We start from the raw sequence: 17,733 nt of genomic DNA on the forward strand, positions 1-17,733 counted from the left end.
AAAGGGCTACCCCCAGCGGTTCCGGTGCCCCTTGTCCCACGACTGTCGACATTGTTGATCAAGTCAAGGAGACATCTAATTAATCACGTCTTTCTTGATAAATACTGTTCTTTTAAAACTCTTCGGAAATTCATTAATGAGATTTATACCTAACCAAAATACATGGATAGGTCACATGCACATCCTGTATACCCCATACAAATAAGATTGCTGAATATGCAAACCAATCGCAAACACGAGTGCGTGCGTACGTGCGTACGCCATAGGCGTACGAGACAGGGGGACAGGGGGGGCAGTTGCCCCCCAAAAATTTCGAGAATCAAGAAATACGGGCAAATTTCAGCCGAAACTTTGGGCAAACTGAAAGCTAAATCACATAGTTAAAATTTTTAAAACCAAATTTTGTAATATATATAACATATTTGTATTCTATTTCGCTATTTTTGTTGCACTTTCTTAAAAGCACATCAGCCGCTTTGCCAAATCTATTGTTACAAATCTGGTAAAAGTTATAATTCAGGCACATTGTATAATTCAAAAATTCAGGCAATTTTATTTGCCCCCCCCCCAAACGAAGTTGCACCCGTACGCCTATGGTGGCTGCTTTTATATTGATACCATCTATAGTGTTGCTAACAGATTTGCATATCTTTTAGAATCTTATTTATTTAAAAAGCAATTTCACAAATTGTTTACAACACTTGTGGTCGTGATGTATTCAATATACAATTGATTGAGTAATCAATACAACGCGGCCGCCCCTGCTGTAAACCTTGCTTGTTGCTTTAAACAAGAAAGCTTGGTAATTAAGTCGGTGGGGTGTAAATAATTATATATTCATGTTAATTCACGTCATTTTCCTCTGCACTTAACCAACGTCTGCCAACTTTGCAGGAAAATATTGATCATCCAGTGTTAACGTAGGGTTTTGTGCCCAAAATCATGGTCAATATCGAGATACACCTATAAATTAGTGTTGTATGTTTAACGTTATCCAGTTTCTGGTCTTAAAGGGATCTTTTCACAGACGTTCTTGACCCTTTGTGAAAAATCGAAAGCAAGATGAGTCCTCTTAAACGAAACAGGAAGAAACTAGTTGTATTAGTCTTCTTGGGATTCTTAGTTTATTCACTATCGTTTTTGGAACGCAAAGACCAACGCCTATCTGCACGGACACGACCAACAAAGAAAGACGTAAGTGAAAACTCAACCATTGATATGGTTAACGACTACTATCCCTTCGTAGATTTCAAACTCACAACTCCGAGAATCTCGCCTACAGTTGGAGCGACGAAAAATGTTTTCATGATTGTATTAGTGATGTCCGGCGCCGATGGAAACAAGTTTAGAAAACGTCGCGAGGCCATCCGACAAACCTGGGGAAACCAAAGTACCTGCGAACAACGTAAAGCCTCGCAAGATGAAAGATTAAAACACTTAAGATGGCTGCTCGTATTTGTTGTTGGAAAAGCAGTAACCGGAACGAACGACGATATATTGAATATCGCTGAAGCTCGACAACACAACGATATGTTGATTGGAAATATCACAGACAACTACATCAATCTTATTCTTAAAGTATACATGAGTCTGCTTTGGGCGAGCAAATTTGATGTAAATATACATTGAAAGCAGACGACGATGTTTACGTGCGCATACCGCGCGTGTTGGAGTATCTTGTGAACGCGAAATTTCCAAGACCATTTTACGGAGGCTTGGTCTGCCCTCGTAACAAAGCCAAAGTGGCTCGCAGAATTGGAGTAAAATGGACAATAAGTTATAAATATTATGGTGAAACACACTTTCCAGACTTCAATCGTGGGCCATTCTACATTTTATCGAGTGACCTTTTCGACAAATTGTTCAACTATGTTTCTGTTAGAAAACCCTTCCACCTTGAGGATGTATATGTCGCTTTAGCGATGCATGATTCTAACATCAAGGCAACTAACATTGACTCGTTCCAATTGTCACAGGTAATGCATAGCTACGTACTGGAAGAAAATATACAAAGATGTGAAATGCTAAGTTGGATTGGATTCGGTCATTTAATGGGTCAAAGGGCGATTAAAAAACTTCATCTGCTTTTACAGTCGCATGTGTGTAAGAAAATTACATTGGATATTGACTATCATCGTTGCAACAAGACTGGATGAGGTCTTTAATGTTAGGAAATTACCACTGGATGAGGTCTTTTAACTTTTACATCAACTTTTACAGGTGGATTATCCTTGGGCTTGGCATGTTCGACTTGGCAAAAAATGACATTTTATCCACAGATTGTTTTTTTAAATACCAAGGCCGGTTGTATCAAGCCCGTTTAGCTTAAACGGTGGTTAAGTTCAAAATACAAAGCGTTTTATTCGTTTTATTCAAGAAGCAAACTAAATGTCTTTAACCTTAATACAAAGATTCTGTTTACAACTACATATTTAGTGCACAATATTCAAGTTTACTCATTTAAGAGAGATGTAAGAGTGTTATTTAAGTTCAGTTGACTTATCCGCAGTTTAAGCTAAACGGGCTTGATACAACCGGCCCCAGAAATGCTCGTGTGTAAGTCAGTCAAAAGCGTAAAGTAAAGTAAAGTGTCGAATCTTTGAAATTCATTTATCACTATACTAGCAGATAAAACTGCTACGTGATGCGTGTCAAATTAAACTGCATTCCGAAACGGAAACTTGTCAAGGAAAATCTTTTTTTAGCATAGTGCTACACATGACGCCGACTGTGAACTCACCGACAAAGGAAATTTTCCTGTCCGTTTCGATGCAAAGGATATTTTTCCCGAGTGGAAACTAGCCTTAAGTTGAAAGGGAATCCCTTCTGGACGAGAAACTCCTCTTAAATTCGAATTTAGACGGATAAATCAGACGAGATTCTGAAATATCAACACGGACAAGTGTAACAGTGCACCAATTGTGATGAGATAATGTAACAGTGCACTATTGTGATGAGATAATGTAGCAGTGCACTATTGTGATTAGATAATCGAGAGCCTTGAACTCATGTATGTAGGGAGCACAAGAATGAAATAAAATACACTTAGAAACTGGATTCAACGTGTGTGTGTCTCAGACAGCTCGGCCCATTTCACAAGAAAGAAACAAGGGTAGCAGAAAATAATCAAAATGATCATCGTAATGATTACGACCCCTTTTTTAGCATTGCCCGATCCATCATACGTGTAAATTTATCCACCCCATTCATATATTCAGACGGATTATTATACTATCAACTTTCCCGTCTAAGATGAGTTTGCGGTGACAATTTAGTTTGTTGAGTTTGTTTATGCTTCATCTTGGACGGTAGGAATTTTTATTTAACTAAGCAATACTGATGCCTAATAACCGCAAACTCTGAAACTTTTAGAAACTTTGAAAATAAATGCTTGTCCTATGTAAAGTTGCAACCATGTTTCGTGCTCATATACAAACATGAAACAAGTAAAACAACATAACCATGCTTTGGTTATGAAGTCAAATATTTTGACATTGATAATCACGCTGTTTTAATGGTCAAATGCTTGTCCTATGTAAAGTTTCCAGCATGTTTGGCGCTCATATACAAACATTAAAAATATAACCATGCTTTGGTTATGATGTCAAATATTTTGAAATGGATAAACACTCAGTTTTAATCGTCAAATGCTTGTCCTATGTAAAGTTTCCAGCATGTTTGGCGCTCATATACAACATTAAACAATATAACCATGCTTTGGTTATGATGTCAAATATTTTGAAATGGATAACCACGCTGTTTTAATGGTCAAATGCTTGTCCTATGTAAAGTTTCCAGCATGTTTGGCGCTCATATACAAACATTAAGCAATATAACCATGCTTTGGTTATGATGTCAAATATTTTGAAATGGATAACCACGCTGTTTTAATGGTCAAATGCTTGTCCTATGTAAAGTTGCCAGCATGTTTCGTGCTCATATACAAACATTAAACAACATTACCATGCTTTGGTTACGATGTCGAATATTTTAACTTGGATAAGTAAATCAACAGCAATTTTCAGAGCAATCATGAGCAATACTGTGTCGCACCACGTGGGCAGAAATGTAGTAGTACTGGGGGGGAAATGCATTCTCAGATATATAGTTAAAAAAGGCACTGAATACGTGGATAGGTCACATGCACACTCTGTATACCCCATACAAATAAGATTGATTATTATGCATTACTAATGCAATCTCGATTGTGATTGGCTTAAAACCTACAGATAATTCTCAATGTCTTGCCACCTACAAGACATTGAAAATTATCCGTAGGTGACGTAATTTTTTGCCGCTAGTTTGTTGTTAATAATGGCGCAGGCTTCCTCTCTAAAAAGGAAATACATAATAAAACAATTATTGAATTCGGTTTTCGCATGATATCGAGAATTATCAAGCCTCAGTTTGCATTATCCGCCTCAGCTTCGCTTCGGCGAATAATGCAAACTTCGGCTTGATAATTCTCGATATCACACTCAACCTCATCCAATAATTGTTAATAAATATGCAAATCAATCACAAACACGAGTGGTTGCAACCTTGACCCAGGGTTTTGACAATTGATTTTTTTTATATTGCTTTAAAAAGGAGCAATTAAGTGGGTGGAACAGTGCGGTGTAAATATTTATATATTCATTTTAACATACTGTATGTATGAAACTACTAGGGCTGAACGTAATTTTCCTCTTCACTTAACCAACGTCTGCCAACTTTGCAGGAAAATATTGATCATCCAGTGTTAACGTAGGGTTTTGTGCCCAAAATCATGGTCAATATATCAGAATAACCTATAAATTAGTGTTGTATGTTTAACGTTATCCAGTTTTTGGTCTTAAAGGGATCTTTTCAAAGACGTTCTTGACCCATACCTTTGTTAAATCGAAGGCAAGATGAATCTTCTTAAACGAAACAGGAAGAAACTAACTGTATTAGTCTTTTTGGGATTCTTAGTTTATTCACTATCGTTTTTGGTGAGCAAAGTCCAACGCCGAACTGCATGGACAGGACCAACAAAGAAAGAAGTAAGTGAAAACTCAACCATTGATATGGTCAACGACTACTATCCCTTCGTAGATTTCAAACTCACAACTCCGAGAATCTCGCCTACAGTTGGAGCAATGAAAAATTTTCATGATTGTGTTAGTGATGTCCGGCGCAAAGGGAAACAAGTTCAGAAACGTCGCGAGGCCATCCGACAAACCTGGGGAAACCAAAGTACATGCGAACACGGAAAGCGTCGCAAGATGAAAGATTAAAACACTTAAGATGGCTACTCGTATTTGTTGTTGGAAAAGCAGGAACTGGAACGAACGACGATGAATTGAATATCGCTGAAGCTCGACAACACAACGATATGTTGATTGGAAATATCACAGACAACTACATCAATCTTATTCTTAAAGTATACATGGGTCTGCTTTGGGCGAGCAAATTTGATGTAAAATATACATTCAAAGCAGACGACGATGTTTACGTGCGCATACCGCGCTTGTTGGAGTATTTTGTGAACGCGAAATTTCCAAGACCATTTTACGGAGGCCTGATCTACCCTCGCAGCGAAGTGCATCGCAAAATTGGAGTAAAATGGACAATAAGTTATAAATATTATAGTGAAACATATTTTCCAGAGTTCAGTCGTGGCCCATTCTACATTTTATCAAGCGACCTTTTCGACAAATTGTTCAACTATGTTTACGTTAGAAAACCCTTCCACCTTGAGGATGTATATGTCGCTTTAGCGATGCATGATTCTAACATCAGCACAACTAACATTGACTCGTTCCAATTGTCATCGGAAATGGCTAGCTACGTACTAGAAGGAAACATACAAAACTGTGAAATGCTAAGTTGGATTGGATTCGGTCATTACATGGATCCAAAGGCGATTAAAAAACTTTATCTGCTTTTACAGTCGCATGTGTGTAAGAAATTACATTGGATGTTGACTATCATCGTTGCAACAAGACTGGATGAGGTCTTTAATGTTAGGAAATTACCACTGGATGAGGTCTTTTAACTTTTACATTAACTTTTAAACAGGTGGATTATCCTTGGCACGTTCCACTTGGCAAAAAATGACATTTTATCCCCAGGTTGTTTTCCTAAATGCCAGGGCCGGTTGTATCAAGCCCGTTTAGCTTAAACGGTGGTTAAGTTCAAAATACAAAGCGAATCTATCGTTTTATTCAAGAAGCAAACTAAATGTCTTTAACCTTAATACAAAGATTTGTTTACAACTGCATATTTAGTGCACAATATTCAAGTTTACTCATTCAAGAAGGCCTGTTTCAAACGTCGCATTTTGCATGTGCCGAATACAATTGCTTGAATTATCTGCATGCGAGATGCGACGTATGAAACAATTGAATCAGGGCTACCTTAAAGCTTCGGACTCAAATAAGAAAATAAATGTGTGTTATGCACTTATGCTTTCGCAAATATACCCATATTGAAGAACGAAAATTACGAAGTAAGACATTTAATGTCTATGAGCGTATAAAGGGAAAACTTTCCCCGTCAACAAAGGGCTACCCCCAGCGGTTCCGGTGCCCCTTGTCCCACGACTGTCGACATTGTTGATCAAGTCAAGGAGACATCTAATTAATCACGTCTTTCTTGATAAATACTGTTCTTTTAAAACTTTTCGGAAATTCATTAATGAGATTTATACCTAACCAAAATACATGGATAGGTCACATGCACATCCTGTATACCCCATTCAAATAAGATTGATGAATATGCAAATCAATCGCAAACACGAGTGCGTGCGTACGTGCGTACGCCATAGGCGTACGAGACAGGGGGACAGGGGGGGCAGTTGCCCCCCAAAAAATTTCGAGAATCAAGAAATACGGGCAAATTTCAGCCGAAACTTTGGGCAAACTGAAAGCTAAATCACATAGCTAAAATTTTTAAAACCAAATTTTGTAATATATATAACATATTTGTATTCTATTTCGCTATTTTTGTTGCACTTTCTTAAAAGCACATCCGCCGCTTTGCCAAATCTATTGTTACAAATCTGGTTAAAGTTATAATTCAGGCACATTGTATAATTCAAAAATTCAGGCAATTTTATTTGCCCCCCCCAAACGAAGTTGAACCCGTACGCCTATGGTGGCTGCTTTTATATTGATACCATCTATAGTGTTGCTAACAGATTTGCATATCTTTTTAGAATATTTTTTAAAGCAATTTCACAAATTGTTTACACAACATGTTTTCGTGATGTTCAATACATTGATTGAGTAATCAATACAACGGCCGCCCCTGCTGAAACCTTGCTTGTTGCTTTAAACAAGAAAGCTTGTGGTAAGTGTGGGTGGTGTAATTTAATAATTATATTTCGTTAATTCATCCTCTGCACTTAACCAACGTCTGCCAACTTTGCAGGAAATATTGATCATCCAGTGTTAACGTAGGGTTTTGTGCCCAAAATCATGGTCAATATCGCTATAAATTAGTGTTGTTGTTTAACGTTGTTATCCAGTTTCTGGTCTTTAAAGGGATCTTTTCAGACGTTCTTGACCCTTTGTGAAAAATCGAAAGCAAGATGAGTCCTCTTAAACGAAACAGGAAGAAACTAGTTGTATTAGTCTTCTTGGGATTCTTAGTTTATTCACTATCGTTTTTGGAACGCAAAGACCAACGCCTATCTGCACGGACACGACCAACAAAGAAAGACGTAAGTGAAAACTCAACCATTGATATGGTTAACGACTACTATCCCTTCGTAGATTTCAAACTCACAACTCCGAGAATCTCGCCTACAGTTGGAGCGACGAAAAATGTTTTCATGATTGTATTAGTGATGTCCGGCGCCGATGGAAACAAGTTTTAGAAAACGTCGCGAGGCCATCCGACAAACCTGGGGAAACCAAAGTACCTGCGAACAACGTAAAGCCTCGCAAGATGAAAGATTAAAACACTTAAGATGGCTGCTCGTATTTGTTGTTGGGAAAAGCAGAACCGGAACGAACGACGATATATTGAATATCGCTGAAGCTCGACAACACAACGATATGTTGATTGGAAATATCACAGACAATACATCAATCTTATTCTTAAAGTATACATGAGTCTGCTTGGGCGAGCAAATTTGATGTAAATATACATTGAAAGCAGACGACGATGTTTACGTGCGCATACCGCGCGTGTTGGAGTATCTTGTGAACGCGAAATTTCCCAATTTACGGAGGCTTGGTCTGCCCTCGTAACAAAGCCAAAGTGGCTCGCAGAATTGGAGTAAAATGGACAATAAGTTATAAATTTGGTGAAACACACTTTCCAGACTTCAATCGTGGGCCATTCTACATTTTATCGAGTGACCTTTTTCGACAAATTGTTCAACTATGTTTCTGTTAGAAAACCCTTCCACCTTGAGGATGTATATGTCGCTTTAGCGATGCATGATTCTAACATCAAGGCAACTAACATTGACTCGTTCCAATTGTCACAGGTAATGCATAGCTACGTACTGGAAGAAAATATACAAAGATGTGAAATGCTAAGTTGGATTGGATTCGGTCATTTAATGGATCAAAGGGCGATTAAAAAACTTCATCTGCTTTTACAGTCGCATGTGTGTAAGAAAATTACATTGGATATTGACTATCATCGTTGCAACAAGACTGGATGAGGTCTTTAATGTTAGGAAATTACCACTGGATGAGGTCTTTTAACTTTTACATCAACTTTTACAGGTGGATTATCCTTGGGCTTGGCACGTTCGACTTGGCAAAAAATGACATTTTATCCACAGATTGTTTTTTTAAATACCAAGGCCGGTTGTATCAAGCCCGTTTAGCTTAAACGGTGGTTAAGTTCAAAATACAAAGCGTTTTATTCGTTTTATTCAAGAAGCAAACTAAATGTCTTTAACCTTAATACAAAGATTCTGTTACAACTACATATTTAGTGCACAATATTCAAGTTTACTCATTTAAGAGAGATGTAAGAGTGTTATTTTAAGTTTGACTTATCCGCAGTTTAAGCTAAACGGGCTTGATACAACCGGCCCCAGAAAATGCTCGTGTTGTAAGTCAGTCAAAAGCGTAAAGTAAAGTAAAGTGTCGAATCTTTGAAATTCATTTATCACTATACTAGCAGATAAAACTGCTACGTGATGCGTGTCAAATTAAACTGCATTCCGAAACGGAAACTTGTCAAGGAAAATCTTTTTTTAGCATAGTGCTACACATGACGCCGACTGTGAACTCACCGACAAAGGAAATTTTCCTGTCCGTTTCGATGCAAAGGATATTTTTCCCGAGTGGAAACTAGCCTTAAGTTGAAAGGGAATCCCTTCTGGACGAGAAACTCCTCTTAAATTCGAATTTAGACGGATAAATCAGACGAGATTCTGAAATATCAACACGGACAAGTGTAACAGTGCACCAATTGTGATGAGATAATGTAACAGTGCACTATTGTGATGAGATAATGTAGCAGTGCACTATTGTGATTAGATAATCGAGAGCCTTGAACTCATGTATGTAGGGAGCACAAGAATGAAATAAAATACACTTAGAAACTGGATTCAACGTGTGTGTGTCTCAGACAGCTCGGCCCATTTCACAAGAAAGAAACAAGGGTAGCAGAAAATAATCAAAATGATCATCGTAATGATTACGACCCCTTTTTTAGCATTGCCCGATCCATCATACGTGTAAATTATCCACCCCATTCATATATTCAGACGGATTATTATACTATCAACTTTCCCGTCTAAGATGAGTTTGCGGTGACAATTTAGTTTGTTGAGTTTGTTTATGCTTCATCTTTGGACGGTAGGAATTTTTATTTAAACTAAGCAATACTGATGCCTAATAACCGCAAACTCTGAAACTTTTAGAAACTTTGAAAATAAATGCTTGTCCTATGTAAAGTTGCAACCATGTTTCGTGCTCATATACAAACATGAAACAAGTAAAACAACATAACCATGCTTTGGTTATGAAGTCAAATATTTTGACATTGATAATCACGCTGTTTTAATGGTCAAATGCTTGTCCTATGTAAAGTTTCCAGCATGTTTGGCGCTCATATACAAACATTAAACAATATAACCATGCTTTGGTTATGATGTCAAATATTTTGAAATGGATAAACACTCAGTTTTAATCGTCAAATGCTTGTCCTATGTAAAGTTTCCAGCATGTTTGGCGCTCATATACAAACATTAAACAATATAACCATGCTTTGGTTATGATGTCAAATATTTTGAAATGGATAACCACGCTGTTTTAATGGTCAAATGCTTGTCCTATGTAAAGTTTCCAGCATGTTTGGCGCTCATATACAAACATTAAGCAATATAACCATGCTTTGGTTATGATGTCAAATATTTTGAAATGGATAACCACGCTGTTTTAATGGTCAAATGCTTGTCCTATGTAAAGTTGCCAGCATGTTTCGTGCTCATATACAAACATTAAACAACATTACCATGCTTTGGTTACGATGTCGAATATTTTAACTTGGATAAGTAAATCAACAGCAATTTCAGAGCAATCATGAGCAATACTGTGTCGCACCACGTGGGCAGAAATGTAGTAGTACTGGGGGGGAAATGCATTCTCAGATATATAGTTAAAAAAGGCACTGAATACGTGGATAGGTCACATGCACACTCTGTATACCCCATACAAATAAGATTGATTATTATGCATTACTAATGCAATCTCGATTGTGATTGGCTTAAAACCTACAGATAATTCTCAATGTCTTGCCACCTACAAGACATTGAAAATTATCCGTAGGTGACGTAATTTTTTGCCGCTAGTTTGTTGTTAATAATGGCGCAGGCTTCCTCTCTAAAAAGGAAATACATAATAAAACAATTATTGAATTCGGTTTTCGCATGATATCGAGAATTATCAAGCCTCAGTTTGCATTATCCGCCTCAGCTTCGCTTCGGCGAATAATGCAAACTTCGGCTTGATAATTCTCGATATCACACTCAACCTCATCCAATAATTGTTAATAAATATGCAAATCAATCACAAACACGAGTGGTTGCAACCTTGACCCAGGGTTTTGACAATTGATTTTTTTTATATTGCTTTAAAAAGGAGCAATTAAGTGGGTGGAACAGTGCGGTGTAAATATTTATATATTCATTTTAACATACTGTATGTATGAAACTACTAGGGCTGAACGTAATTTTCCTCTTCACTTAACCAACGTCTGCCAACTTTGCAGGAAAATATTGATCATCCAGTGTTAACGTAGGGTTTTGTGCCCAAAATCATGGTCAATATATCAGAATAAACCTATAAATTAGTGTTGTATGTTTAACGTTATCCAGTTTTTGGTCTTAAAGGGATCTTTTCAAAGACGTTCTTGACCCATACTCTTTGTGATAAATCGAAGGCAAGATGAATCTTCTTAAACGAAACAGGAAGAAACTAACTGTATTAGTCTTTTTGGGATTCTTAGTTTATTCACTATCGTTTTTGGTGAGCAAAGTCCAACGCCGAACTGCATGGACAGGACCAACAAAGAAAGAAGTAAGTGAAAACTCAACCATTGATATGGTCAACGACTACTATCCCTTCGTAGATTTCAAACTCACAACTCCGAGAATCTCGCCTACAGTTGGAGCAATGAAAAATATTTTCATGATTGTGTTAGTGATGTCCGGCGCAAAGGGAAACAAGTTCAGAGAACGTCGCGAGGCCATCCGACAAACCTGGGGAAACCAAAGTACATGCGAACAACGGAAAGCGTCGCAAGATGAAAGATTAAAACACTTAAGATGGCTACTCGTATTTGTTGTTGGAAAAGCAGGAACTGGAACGAACGACGATGAATTGAATATCGCTGAAGCTCGACAACACAACGATATGTTGATTGGAAATATCACAGACAACTACATCAATCTTATTCTTAAAGTATACATGGGTCTGCTTTGGGCGAGCAAATTTGATGTAAAATATACATTCAAAGCAGACGACGATGTTTACGTGCGCATACCGCGCTTGTTGGAGTATTTTGTGAACGCGAAATTTCCAAGACCATTTTACGGAGGCCTGATCTACCCTCGCAGCGAAGTGCATCGCAAAATTGGAGTAAAATGGACAATAAGTTATAAATATTATAGTGAAACATATTTTCCAGAGTTCAGTCGTGGCCCATTCTACATTTTATCAAGCGACCTTTTCGACAAATTGTTCAACTATGTTTACGTTAGAAAACCCTTCCACCTTGAGGATGTATATGTCGCTTTAGCGATGCATGATTCTAACATCAGCACAACTAACATTGACTCGTTCCAATTGTCATCGGAAATGGCTAGCTACGTACTAGAAGGAAACATACAAAACTGTGAAATGCTAAGTTGGATTGGATTCGGTCATTACATGGATCCAAAGGCGATTAAAAAACTTTATCTGCTTTTACAGTCGCATGTGTGTAAGGAAATTACATTGGATGTTGACTATCATCGTTGCAACAAGACTGGATGAGGTCTTTAATGTTAGGAAATTACCACTGGATGAGGTCTTTTAACTTTTACATTAACTTTTAAACAGGTGGATTATCCTTGGCACGTTCCACTTGGCAAAAAATGACATTTTATCCCCAGGTTGTTTTCCTAAATGCCAGGGCCGGTTGTATCAAGCCCGTTTAGCTTAAACGGTGGTTAAGTTCAAAATACAAAGCGAATCTATCGTTTTATTCAAGAAGCAAACTAAATGTCTTTAACCTTAATACAAAGATTCTGTTTACAACTGCATATTTAGTGCACAATATTCAAGTTTACTCATTCAAGAAGGCCTGTTTCAAACGTCGCATTTTGCATGTGCCGAATACAATTGCTTGAATTATCTGCATGCGAGATGCGACGTATGAAACAATTGAATCAGGGCTACCTTAAAGCTTCGGACTCAAATAAGAAAATAAATGTGTGTTATGCACTTATGCTTTCGCAAATATACCCATATTGAAGAACGAAAATTACGAAGTAAGACATTTAATGTCTATGAGCGTATAAAGGGAAAACTTTCCCCGTCAACAAAGGGCTACCCCCAGCGGTTCCGGTGCCCCTTGTCCCACGACTGTCGACATTGTTGATCAAGTCAAGGAGACATCTAATTAATCACGTCTTTCTTGATAAATACTGTTCTTTTAAAACTCTTCGGAAATTCATTAATGAGATTTATACCTAACCAAAATAGATGGATAGGTCACATGCATATCCTGTATACCCCATTCAAATAAGATTGATGAATATGCAAATCAATCGCAAACACGAGTGCGTGCGTACGTGCGTACGCCATAGGCGTACGAGACAGGGGGACAGGGGGGGCAGTTGCCCCCCAAAAAATTTCGAGAATCAAGAAATACGGGCAAATTTCAACCGAAACTTTGGGCAAACTGAAAGCTAAATCACATAGCTAAAATTTTTAAAACCAAATTTTGTAATATATATAACATATTTGTATTCTATTTCGCTATTTTTGTTGCACTTTCTTAAAAGCACATCAGCCGCTTTGCCAAATCTATTGTTACAAATCTGGTAAAAGTTATAATTCAGGCACATTGTATAATTCAAAAATTCAGGCAATTTTATTTGCCCCCCCCAAACGAAGTTGCACCCGTACGCCTATGGTGGCTGCTTTTATATTGATACCATCTATAGTGTTGCTAACAGATTTGCATATCTTTTAGAATCTTATTTATTTAAAAAGCAATTTCACAAATTGTTTACAACACTTGTGGTCGTGATGTATTCAATATACAATTGATTGAGTAATCAATACAACGCGGCCGTCCCTGCTGAAAACCTTGCTTGTTGCTTTAAACAAGAAAGCTTGGTAATTAAGTCGGTGGGGTGTAAATAATTTATATTCATGTTAATTCACGTCATTTTCCTCTGCACTTAACCAACGTCTGCCAACTTTGCAGGAAAATATTGATCATCCAGTGTTAACGTAGGGTTTTGTGCCCAAAATCATGGTCAATATCGGATACACCTATAAATTAGTGTTGTATGTTTAACGTTATCCAGTTTCTGGTCTTAAAGGGATCTTTTCACAGACGTTCTTGACCCTTTGTGAAAAATAGAAAGCAAGATGAGTCCTCTTAAACGAAACAGGAAGAAACTAGTTGTATTAGTCTTTTTGGGATTCTTAGTTTATTCACTATCGTTTTTGGAACGCAAAGACCAACGCCTATCTGCACGGACACGACCAACAAAGAAAGACGTAAGTGAAAACTCAACCATTGATATGGTTAACGACTACTATCCCTTCGTAGATTTCAAACTCACAACTCCGAGAATCTCGCCTACAGTTGGAGCGACGAAAAATGTTTTCATGATTGTATTAGTGATGTCCGGCGCCGATGGAAACAAGTTTAGAAAACGTCGCGAGGCCATCCGACAAACCTGGGGAAACCAAAGTACCTGCGAACAACGTAAAGCCTCGCAAGATGAAAGATTAAAACACTTAAGATGGCTGCTCGTATTTGTTGTTGGAAAAGCAGGAACCGGAACGAACGACGATATATTGAATATCGCTGAAGCTCGACAACACAACGATATGTTGATTGGAAATATCACAGACAACTACATCAATCTTATTCTTAAAGTATACATGAGTCTGCTTTGGGCGAGCAAATTTGATGTAAAATATACATTGAAAGCAGACGACGATGTTTACGTGCGCATACCGCGCGTGTTGGAGTATCTTGTGAACGCGAAATTTCCAAGACCATTTTACGGAGGCTTGGTCTGCCCTCGTAACAAAGCCAAAGTGGCTCGCAGAATTGGAGTAAAATGGACAATAAGTTATAAATATTATGGTGAAACACACTTTCCAGACTTCAATCGTGGGCCATTCTACATTTTATCGAGTGACCTTTTCGACAAATTGTTCAACTATGTTTCTGTTAGAAAACCCTTCCACCTTGAGGATGTATATGTCGCTTTAGCGATGCATGATTCTAACATCAAGGCAACTAACATTGACTCGTTCCAATTGTCACAGGTAATGCATAGCTACGTACTGGAAGAAAATATACAAAGATGTGAAATGCTAAGTTGGATTGGATTCGGTCATTTAATGGATCAAAGGGCGATTAAAAAACTTCATCTGCTTTTACAGTCGCATGTGTGTAAGAAAATTACATTGGATATTGACTATCATCGTTGCAACAAGACTGGATGAGGTCTTTAATGTTAGGAAATTACCACTGGATGAGGTCTTTTAACTTTTACATCAACTTTTACAGGTGGATTATCCTTGGGCTTGGCACGTTCGACTTGGCAAAAAATGACATTTTATCCACAGATTGTTTTTTTAAATACCAAGGCCGGTTGTATCAAGCCCGTTTAGCTTAAACGGTGGTTAAGTTCAAAATACAAAGCGTTTTATTCGTTTTATTCAAGAAGCAAACTAAATGTCTTTAACCTTAATACAAAGATTCTGTTTACAACTACATATTTAGTGCACAATATTCAAGTTTACTCATTTAAGAGAGATGTAAGAGTGTTATTTAAGTTTGACTTATCCGCAGTTTAAGCTAAACGGGCTTGATACAACCGGCCCCAGAAATGCTCGTGTGTAAGTCAGTCAAAAGCGTAAAGTAAAGTAAAGTGTCGAATCTTTGAAATTCATTTATCACTATACTAGCAGATAAAACTGCTACGTGATGCGTGTCAAATTAAACTGCATTCCGAAACGGAAACTTGTCAAGGAAAATCTTTTTTTAGCATAGTGCTACACATGACGCCGACTGTGAACTCACCGACAAAGGAAATTTTCCTGTCCGTTTCGATGCAAAGGATATTTTTCCCGAGTGGAAACTAGCCTTAAGTTGAAAGGGAATCCCTTCTGGACGAGAAACTCCTCTTAAATTCGAATTTAGACGGATAAATCAGACGAGATTCTGAAATATCAACACGGACAAGTGTAACAGTGCACCAATTGTGATGAGATAATGTAACAGTGCAAACTATTGTGATGAGATAATGTAGCAGTGCACTATTGTGATTAGATAATCGAGAGCCTTGAACTCATGTATGTAGGGAGCACAAGAATGAAATAAAATACACTTAGAAACTGGATTCAACGTGTGTGTGTCTCAGACAGCTCGGCCCATTTCACAAGAAAGAAACAAGGGTAGCAGAAAATAATCAAAATGATCATCGTAATGATTACGACCCCTTTTTTAGCATTGCCCGATCCATCATACGTGTAAATTTATCCACCCCATTCATATATTCAGACGGATTATTATACTATCAACTTTCCCGTCTAAGATGAGTTTGCGGTGACAATTTAGTTTGTTGAGTTTGTTTATGCTTCATCTTGGACGGTAGGAATTTTTATTTAACTAAGCAATACTGATGCCTAATAACCGCAAACTCTGAAACTTTTAGAAACTTTGAAAATAAATGCTTGTCCTATGTAAAGTTGCAACCATGTTTCGTGCTCATATACAAACATGAAACAAGTAAAACAACATAACCATGCTTTGGTTATGAAGTCAAATATTTTGACATTGATAATCACGCTGTTTTAATGGTCAAATGCTTGTCCTATGTAAAGTTTCCAGCATGTTTCGCGCTCATATACAAACATTAAACAATATAACCATGCTTTGGTTATGATGTCAAATATTTTGAAATGGATAAACACTCAGTTTTAATCGTCAAATGCTTGTCCTATGTAAAGTTTCCAGCATGTTTGGCGCTCATATACAAACATTAAACAATATAACCATGCTTTGGTTATGATGTCAAATATTTTGAAATGGATAACCACGCTGTTTTAATGGTCAAATGCTTGTCCTATGTAAAGTTTCCAGCATGTTTGGCGCTCATATACAAACATTAAGCAATATAACCATGCTTTGGTTATGATGTCAAATATTTTGAAATGGATAACCACGCTGTTTTAATGGTCAAATGCTTGTCCTATGTAAAGTTGCCAGCATGTTTCGTGCTCATATACAAACATTAAACAACATTACCATGCTTTGGTTACGATGTCGAATATTTTAACTTGGATAAGTAAATCAACAGCAATTTTCAGAGCAATCATGAGCAATACTGTGTCGCACCACGTGGGCAGAAATGTAGTAGTACTGGGGGGAAATGCATTCTCAGATATATAGTTAAAAAAGGCACTGAATACGTGGATAGGTCACATGCACACTCTGTATACCCCATACAAATAAGATTGATTATTATGCATTACTAATGCAATCTCGATTGTGATTGGCTTAAAACCTACAGATAATTCTCAATGTCTTGCCACCTACAAGACATTGAAAATTATCCGTAGGTGACGTAATTTTTTGCCGCTAGTTTGTTGTTAATAATGGCGCAGGCTTCCTCTCTAAAAAGGAAATACATAATAAAACAATTATTGAATTCGGTTTTCGCATGATATCGAGAATTATCAAGCCTCAGTTTGCATTATCCGCCTCAGCTTCGCTTCGGCGAATAATGCAAACTTCGGCTTGATAATTCTCGATATCACACTCAACCTCATCCAATAATTGTTAATAAATATGCAAATCAATCACAAACACGAGTGGTTGCAACCTTGACCCAGGGTTTTGACAATTGATTTTTTTTATATTGCTTTAAAAAGGAGCAATTAAGTGGGTGGAACAGTGCGGTGTAAATATTTATATATTCATTTTAACATACTGTATGTATGAAACTACTAGGGCTGAACGTAATTTTCCTCTTCACTTAACCAACGTCTGCCAACTTTG

The 17,733-nt window shown here is 37.4% G+C and overlaps 3 protein-coding genes across 3 annotated transcripts; all 3 read left to right on the forward strand.

Moving 5' to 3' along the window:
* The first annotated feature begins 5,221 nt into the window (after positions 1-5,221).
* On the forward strand, positions 5,222-6,019 carry LOC114517154 (UDP-GalNAc:beta-1,3-N-acetylgalactosaminyltransferase 1-like). Its single transcript, XM_028536813.1, has one exon. The coding sequence runs from the start codon at positions 5,222-5,224 to the stop codon at positions 6,017-6,019; it is 798 nt and encodes a 265-aa protein (XP_028392614.1).
* A 5,173-nt stretch (positions 6,020-11,192) lies between these two features.
* On the forward strand, positions 11,193-13,151 carry LOC114517052 (beta-1,3-galactosyltransferase 5-like). The gene has a single exon (XM_028536695.1). It carries the CDS (start codon positions 11,382-11,384, stop codon positions 12,468-12,470), a length of 1,089 nt encoding a protein of 362 aa, XP_028392496.1. The 5' UTR covers positions 11,193-11,381; the 3' UTR covers positions 12,471-13,151.
* Positions 13,152-14,134: 983 nt separating this feature from the next.
* Positions 14,135-15,347, forward strand: LOC114517053 (UDP-GalNAc:beta-1,3-N-acetylgalactosaminyltransferase 1-like). Its single transcript, XM_028536696.1, has one exon. It carries the CDS (start codon positions 14,235-14,237, stop codon positions 15,171-15,173), a length of 939 nt encoding a protein of 312 aa, XP_028392497.1. The 5' UTR covers positions 14,135-14,234; the 3' UTR covers positions 15,174-15,347.
* Positions 15,348-17,733: the final 2,386 nt, after the last annotated feature.

The sequence above is a fragment of the Dendronephthya gigantea genome, unplaced genomic scaffold (assembly GCF_004324835.1).
Source record: "Dendronephthya gigantea isolate DGI-Jeju-01 unplaced genomic scaffold, DenGig_1.0 000007F, whole genome shotgun sequence".
Classification (NCBI taxonomy): domain Eukaryota; kingdom Metazoa; phylum Cnidaria; class Anthozoa; order Malacalcyonacea; family Nephtheidae; genus Dendronephthya; species Dendronephthya gigantea.